The sequence below is a fragment of the Arachis ipaensis genome, chromosome B09 (genome assembly GCF_000816755.2).
Source record: "Arachis ipaensis cultivar K30076 chromosome B09, Araip1.1, whole genome shotgun sequence".
NCBI classification, from domain to species: domain Eukaryota; kingdom Viridiplantae; phylum Streptophyta; class Magnoliopsida; order Fabales; family Fabaceae; genus Arachis; species Arachis ipaensis.
Window position 1 is genome coordinate 145,593,091 of NC_029793.2, and position 7,632 is coordinate 145,600,722.

At 35.9% G+C, this 7,632-nt stretch overlaps 2 protein-coding genes across 2 annotated transcripts in view; one reads left to right on the forward strand and one right to left on the reverse strand.

The window, feature by feature from the left end:
- The window catches only part of LOC107617165 (linoleate 9S-lipoxygenase 5, chloroplastic), a gene marked incomplete in the record, with an annotated part of 6,739 nt that extends 6,166 nt beyond the window's left edge, over window positions 1–573 (forward strand). Inside the window, 1 exon segment of the mRNA XM_016318943.2 lies at window positions 1–573. Within this exon segment, the coding sequence (XP_016174429.1) occupies window positions 1–324 (324 nt within the window).
- On the reverse strand, window positions 599–3,188 carry LOC107617167 (thermospermine synthase ACAULIS5). Its single transcript, XM_016318945.2, has 10 exons — window positions 2,881–3,188; window positions 2,379–2,445; window positions 2,209–2,303; window positions 2,024–2,126; window positions 1,848–1,936; window positions 1,577–1,733; window positions 1,406–1,481; window positions 1,233–1,291; window positions 1,007–1,143; window positions 599–926 (listed from the first exon to the last, which is right to left on the reverse strand). Exons 1-10 carry the CDS (start codon window positions 2,994–2,996, stop codon window positions 854–856), a joined length of 972 nt encoding a protein of 323 aa, XP_016174431.1. The 5' UTR covers window positions 2,997–3,188; the 3' UTR covers window positions 599–853.

Sequence of the window (7,632 nt, forward strand, 5' to 3'; positions counted from 1 at the left end):
ACAATCACAGCACAGTTTCAAACATTGCTTGGTGTGTCACTGATTGAAGTTCTGTCAAGACATTCAACGGAAGAGGTTTATCTTGGGCAAAGAGAGAATCCTTACTGGACTTGTGATGCTGAACCATTAGCAGCATTTGAGAGATTCAAACAGAAGCTCATAGAGATTGAGAACAATATCATGGAAAGGAACAAGGACAAGAGATTGAAGAACAGGAACGGTCCAGTGCAGATGCCTTATACCTTGTTGTATCCAAATACCTCAGATTATTCAAGGGAGGGTGGTCTCACTGGAAAAGGAATCCCCAACAGTGTTTCTATCTAAGTAGTAAGAATTTCCCTGTTTGCCAGGATCCCTTCTCTTATTGGGTTGTAAAAGATGATTGTTTTTCAGCTTAGTATTTAAATGTAATTGTTTATGCCAAGACTAGAGTATATGTGAAATCTATATGTTAATAGGCTTAACATTATCATGTTAGCACTTCATTGATTTGTTGGAACTTGTACAATAATACATTATGTAATGGTTTTGATTCCAAACTTGAGATATACTAGTAATGATCCTTCTTCTTTTGTTAAGTAGTTGACTTGAGTTTTTCGCATTTAGAGTATTAGCATAACCGTTGACAACTTGACATGCTCATACACAAAAGCACAAAATAGAAACCACTTTTCGCTCATTCATATATAAATATATATGAGCCTTTTTGGGTGAACTACACACCAAAAGGAAAAAGAAGCTAACAAAAAGAAAATACATAGAATCAAAGAAAAACTCAAGAGTCTTTTCACTTGCGTTGTGTCTTATCTTCCTTTTCTTTATATGTGTTGTGATACTTGTCAAGCTTGGTTAATTAAGCTTGCTTGCCATGGCCATGTATGAACCTTGCAGCTTCCTCTGTATATACATGAGTTTCATTGTCCAACCTGCCAATAGCATTTATGTCTGTCAACACTAGTATATGGGATTGGGAAAAGTTCTTGTCAAAGGTTAGCATTTCACTTACGATTTACGAACAACTTTGCTCAATGTTGATGCTGAAGAGAATGTTCTGCCGTCCAGATATCTATTTTCCCCTTTAATTCTTTGTCTCATTCTGTTGTCTAGCTCTTCCACACTCAGATCTATTGGAGAATCTGAGGCCTATTGTATTCCAACAGAACCCAAGAAAAGAAAAAAGTCACCATCAACTCATATCTATTTCATTCTATTTTATAAAGAAAGATGTTTACCATGACCCAGCCCCAGATATCAGCATAGGATGGTATGTGAGCTGAATAAGGCACAACATCTGCAAACAATAGGAGAAGTGGTTGATTTACTATAACTGGGTATCAAATGCAAGAAAAAGAAAGGACCATATCTAAAAAGGGAAATCTTTCGGATGTCCTGGAAGATTGCTTACACTTAAAAACCTGCCTCAAGGTGTTGTAGATAGATGAAAACACCTCAGTGTGGCTGAATATTCCAGCTGGTCCTGCCTGAATAAGTATAACATCAATGTAGAAATGTTACTGTAGTTTTGTTTCCTCTAATAAGTGTTTGATTCATGTAATGGACACTGGTCTTATAATACCTGTGTTACAAATATGCCACCCTGCTTCAGTCTAGGCTTGACAGTGCAATCATAGAAGGACTTGGTGTAAAGTTTATAACAAGGGCCTCCATCAATTGGGTCTGCCAAGTCCCCAATTATCACATCATACCTCTCTTCTCTGCTTTCTAGCTCGGCCCTTCATATCATGACACATTGCAGTAAAATTTATCACAATTTTTGCATTCATGGCTGATACCTATTAGAACTTGGTAAATTCAAGAATCACAAGTTATAATTTTGATTAACAGACCTGGCATCATTGATGATGACCTTAAGTCTCGGATCATGGAATGCTTCCCTGTTTGCCACTAAGTATGATTTGCAGAAGTCTACCACCTCCTGATCAATAAAAACTTTGAAGAAATGAATTTTGATAATATAGCTCCATGGGATGTATATTATCCAACTTAGGAGACATTAATTTACCTCATCTATATCACACATTATAACTTTGTCAATGGTATTATGCCTGAGCAATTCCCTTGCAGTGGATCCCTCTCCTCCCCCCATAATAAAAACATTCTTTGGGCTGAATGAACAAAAGTTCTAGGTAAATCACATGGGATTGGGAATGAAATTAGATTCTTAAAGAGCATATAGGAGGGAGTTACTTAGGATGGTGAAGGAGTGGTGGATGAACAAGACATTCATGGTAGATGAATTCGTCTGTCTCAGCACTTTGAAGCTTCCCATCAATTACCAATGCCTGTAACAGCCACATAAACTTAGTTTCCTCTTCATAAAGGTAGATTTAATTCTTTTGTATAAAGAAGATGCTTACCTTTCCAAAGGGCTTAGTGTCCAATAGTGCAATATCTTGGTATTGGCTAGTTCCTGTATGCAATATACTACAGCCGATCCAAAGAAGAAAATGAAATTACTCTTACATTAGTGTGTCTTCATAATAAAAGCAAATAAGATAATTGAAATATAGCTACACTTTGCTATGTCTTATTTTCATTATGTACTGTTTGTATATGTATGTATGTCTGCCTTTTTCATAGCCATAGGCAAAAGGAGCTTATGATTTCACTTTACTTTTCCTAGCATGAGAAGCTGCAATCACCAAAGATTGTTCCACTTGTTCTATTTTTGTCTCATTTGGACTCAAAGAAGTTCTTACTTCTCTCACCATATTGTCTCTGGCTTTATTCTTTTTATGAATCTTCTAAAGTCAATAAGGAAAAGTTATAACTTATAATGTGGTATTTCATGTGACAGTTAGTGATATGAGATTTTGTATTAGCTAAGAACAGGGAAGAAGAGTAGTTAAAAAGATGTACCTATTAAGAGCAAAACACCATCTTAAGTTGTCTTCAATCTCTTCTTCATACCAACAACTCTTCCTGTAACCATTCATAGAATGGCTCTGCCCATTTGAGAGAGCTACCTCACCCATATCTCCCTAAGCTTTAACAAATCAAAGAGAGCTAAAGAAGAGAAGTGTAGTGGAGAATATATATATAGAAGGTGAAGATGGTCGTAATCAAAAGGAACAAGAGAGAATGATGATTATGTGAGGAAAAAATCTAGCAAAGTAGAAGCAATGTATTCAATACTTGAAAAGAACAATATTCTCCTGGAGTTTCGTAAAAGCTACAATACAAATAAGCTCTATATATCTTGTCGTTTTTTGATGTTGATGCTCCGGAATATACGAGTAAACTATTATTTTAACTCAAAAAAAAATTAATTTTTGATAAAATTAGTTTTCAAAAGATAGAAATAACAATTTATCCTTCTAAAAATAATCCCAGTTAGACAAATATATTTAGGATTTAGCTAATATGTTCCTTAGGACACATAATAAGTTTAGAGGAGTGCTAAGGACCAGCAGAATTTGTGATATTTAGTCATTAATTAGCCAGCATCAATATTTTTAATGGTGTGTGATGAGATTTAATAGTGTAGGATTAATCATTTTTTCTTTGATGGTTAAGTGATGGACAGATTTCAACAAAAGTGCGGCCCCCTAAACTTTCTCATAAGTTTATTATTAGTAGAAAATTTTAAATTTTTTTTCTTTTTTTTTAAAGATAGGAAAACTTGAACCTACGACTTCTAAATAAGTATAAGGAGACTATGTCATTTAAACTATAACTCGTTAGCTTAAATTTTTTCATTTAATAGATACAAAACAAATGCATTAAAAACTTAAATTTTTTGTATTTTCAATAAAAAATTTCTCAATTTTTAATCTTAACCTAGACTTTAGGACATATGATAGATAAGCCTAAAAAAATATATAAAGATCATATCTTAACATAGTCTTTTGTAAACTTACTTGAAAAAAATAGGATATTTTCTCCTTCTAATTTTAATAGTTTTATAATTTATACTAAGTGAATATTTTTAGAAAATATTTTACAGAAATGCCAGAAGATTAAAAAAAAAAATTGAAAACAAGGTCTAGAAATAAAAATTTTCTTTTTTTTTTGTACTTGCTAAATAATTTTCTGATATTTCAACAAAATTTGGACCAAATACATGAGATGTATGCTGGTTTGTATCTTATTAAATAAAATAGTACATTTGTGTTAAAACTAAAATAATCTTCAGAGGACCAAATAGTATTTTCCTTGCAATTTGTGTGTAAATAAATATATAGATTGCATGCATGCATGATGCTGCAAGTTGCATTGACACGTTGGAAATGTATGTATAATGTATAATATTGTCCATCTTATTAGAAGGAAAAAAGATAAAAGAGAAATGGCTAGGCTAATTATTAAAAAAAATATATTCTCTTATGAAGTTTGTGAAAAGATGGAAACATATTCATGCAAAAGTAAAGAGGAGTGCTAGGACCAGTAACTTTTGTGATTTGTAGCTATCAAATAGTTATCAATGATAATTTTAATGGTGTGAGATTTTATTCAATGACTCACTTTTTTTTACTGGTTACATGCTGGCCAAAATTTAAAAAAATTGCTGATTCCTAGACTTTTCCAAAATAAATATTTAAAAATTATTAAATAATTTAATAAATTTAACTAAATTATTATCTAACTATTTATAATTATTAATTTTATTTGAACACAAGTATATCTAAGTGTTCTTCCTTTCAAAAAATAAGAAGAGGGAAAGAAGGAAGCAACAAGAAGAAAGCGTGCCTCGGACATAATCATAAATATTCTCGTTTTGCATCAAAAGCTATGGGCGAGAACTGCGCATGCCAATTACCATATAAATATATTTATTGATTTATTCCCTTTTTGCTTGCAATTGAACTGCGCATGCCATGGCATAAGTAATCATCATCACTATCACAATCAACCCCAACCCATGAATAGGTAGCATGATGTTTCCACATACATAGGCATTGATGAAGACAAGGGAGCCAAGAGATATTGTTGCTCATGCTGCCCAACCATGATTCACATAAATCATCCTTGGTTTCGGAGTTCTTTCGAAGCTATCCTGGACTCATTGTCCTCGTGTGCTTCCTCCCCCAACACTGAAATTAAAAAAATATATAAAATAAAACTAAATGACCCTCTAATAATATAAAAAGTCTAGGATGTCAATGGCGTGGGGCGGGGCGGGGGACCTTGCTCTCCATCTCCGCCCCCAGAATTAATCCCGTCTCCGTTTTTGTTCCGTTTTTCGTCATGGGAAATAATTGTCCCCATCCTTATTCAGTGCGTTTTTCGCATTTTTTGCGGGGCCCAATTCCTCATCTCTTTATGTTTAACATTCACGTGGAAATTATAATAAAAAATATTAAGAAAACCAAAAAACAAATTACAAAATATTATTCCAAATACACAAACATATCTTATCCAAGATTATAAGTCTAGAAATATAACATAGCAAATCATAATCCATAAAATAAAATCTTGAACAATAGAGTTAGGGTTTTTTAATGAGTGAAATTACTAAAAGAATCCCTATGTTAGAAATAAAGTAAGGATTATTAAGTTAAAAAATTCGGAGAATTATCGGGAATGGGGCGGGGATCCCCGCTCAGGTCCCGCGCCTGTCTCGAGGGAATTTCGCTCCCCATCTCCATCCCCACAGAAAAAATTTTCCACCACTGGCACCCCATTCTAGGGATATACAAAGTCCTTTTATGTAACATTTTTGACACCCCTAAAAAAGTCCTTTTATGTAACATTTTTCTGTGTGCTACAAAGCCAATTTCTTTCTTCCTCTTGAACTCTGTTATATGCCACTACTGTTCTTATTTTTCATGATCCTTATTTTCTTTTACATGAACTATCTCCAAATATAATTAGTGCGATATACAGTATATGTATAACATGATCTTTTCCTTAGCTGATAGGGATGAGGCTGGTAATCTTATCTTGTAAATGCATAACTTTCTGCATCAAACATGAATGACTTTTGTACCTAAGATAAGTTTGGTTTGATCCTAAACTACAGGAGAATATAGTGTCATTGATTAGTACTATATACTTTTGTATGCTTTAATTTGATCAATTGATTTTCCTTTGGTTATGCGTTAAAGTTCCTTTTTGACATTTGCCTATCACTCAAAGCTAGTCTAAATTATTGTCTAGCACATAGTAGTGTATTCTACTATTATCAAAATATTATCTGAGTATCAAGAGCCTAAAATTTTTTTCCCATGAATTTTTGTTCATAGCCCTTCTTATTTTTCTCCTCCGACCGTGTCTCTTCTCTCTCGTTTTTCGATCTGTTTTCGACGCTTTGGTTCGTCACCTCTGGCATCATCGTGTTCTCCTTTTCCTCAGCTTTCCAACGCCTCCAAGATCGCCGCCATTCGCCACCGGACGCGCCGTCACGCACCGCTGGAAGTTCGCTGTCCACCTCCATCATTCTCCTTCCAGAAGCTTCAGCAGCCGTTAGATCTCGGCGCTGATCGGACGCTCCTCCCTCTGCCACGTGTCGCACGAAGCTCCTTGGTTGACCCGCGCGCGACCCGGCCCGACCCAACGTTGACCCGCGTCCCCTCGCTGCCAGCGTGTCTCTCTTGCTCCTCTCCGGTGGCGACACGTGTCCTTGTCTCGCTGACGTGGCGCTGATGGGGTAGACAAGTGGGACCCTCCCTAAGGTTTTTTGGTGAGCTCTTTCCGATTCTGCACTTCGATTTCTCATTTTCTGCTCCGAAATTGCCGTTTTCTGTCCTCTCTTTGATCTTTGTGACTGCTATCATGGGAAAAGCCAGATGTTTTTGCTGCCACCGACAGAAAGGGTAAATTCTGTCGAAACTGTAACCGTTCTGGGCACCTCTTCCCCGACTGTCCTTCTGTTGAATGTCGCACATGCCACCAGAAAGGTCATCTTAGCTACCATTGTTCACAGCTGTTCTGCCGTTACTGCAAGCTCTCGGGACATTTAATTACTGCCTGTCCTACTCGCCCACCACGTCCTAGTCCACTCAACTCGTCTCCTGTCTCTCTTTCTGATATTGCATCTCTTCTTCAGCGTCTTCTCTCTGTTTCTGGTAATACCCCTGCTGCTTTTTCCACCTCTCCAGGTAATTCTAAATGGTACTTTGACTCGGGTTGTTTTAATCACATGTCTCCGTTGCGTAATATTTTCTCGTCCATGTACCACTACAAATGGACCTTCTGTCAATACTGCAAATGGCTCCCTCTTGCACGCAACACACAAGGGTTCTATATCCTAGTCAACTCTTAATCTTCCTGATACTTATTATATTCCCAAATTAAACTTCAATCTTATTTCTGTTGGTCAACTTATTGATATGGATTTTGAAATCACTTTTTCTGTTTCTGGTTGTCGTGTACAGGATCCTCGGACGGGACAAATCATCGGGACTGGACGTAAGGTCGGAAGGTTGTTTGAACTCGATAATCTTTATATTCCTCCTGTACTAAATCTCTGTGCTGCTTCTTCTCCCTTTACCCTCCACTTATGGCATCAGCGTCTTGCCCACACCTCCCTAGGAAAATTGCGTCCTCTTGTCTCTCAGGGTGTTTTAGGTCAGGTTCCAAATGAATATTTTGATTGCATTTCTTGTCAAACTGCCAAACAACCTGCTTTATCTTTTTACAATAATTCTAATTGATCCTAATTATATTCTA

Bases quoted from the DNA above. Each gene is read 5' to 3' on its own strand.
- LOC107617167 (XM_016318945.2), bottom strand. From the start codon at position 2,996: ATGGGTGAGGTAGCTCTCTCAAATGGGCAGAGCCATTCTATGAATGGT. The intron at 2,446-2,880 runs GTACATCTTTTT...GATCGGCTGTAG, and splicing joins TGGTGTTTTGCTCTTAATAG to TATATTGCATACAGGAACTA. The intron at 2,127-2,208 runs GTAACTCCCTCC...TTGTTCATTCAG, and splicing joins CCACTCCTTCACCATCCTAA to CCCAAAGAATGTTTTTATTA.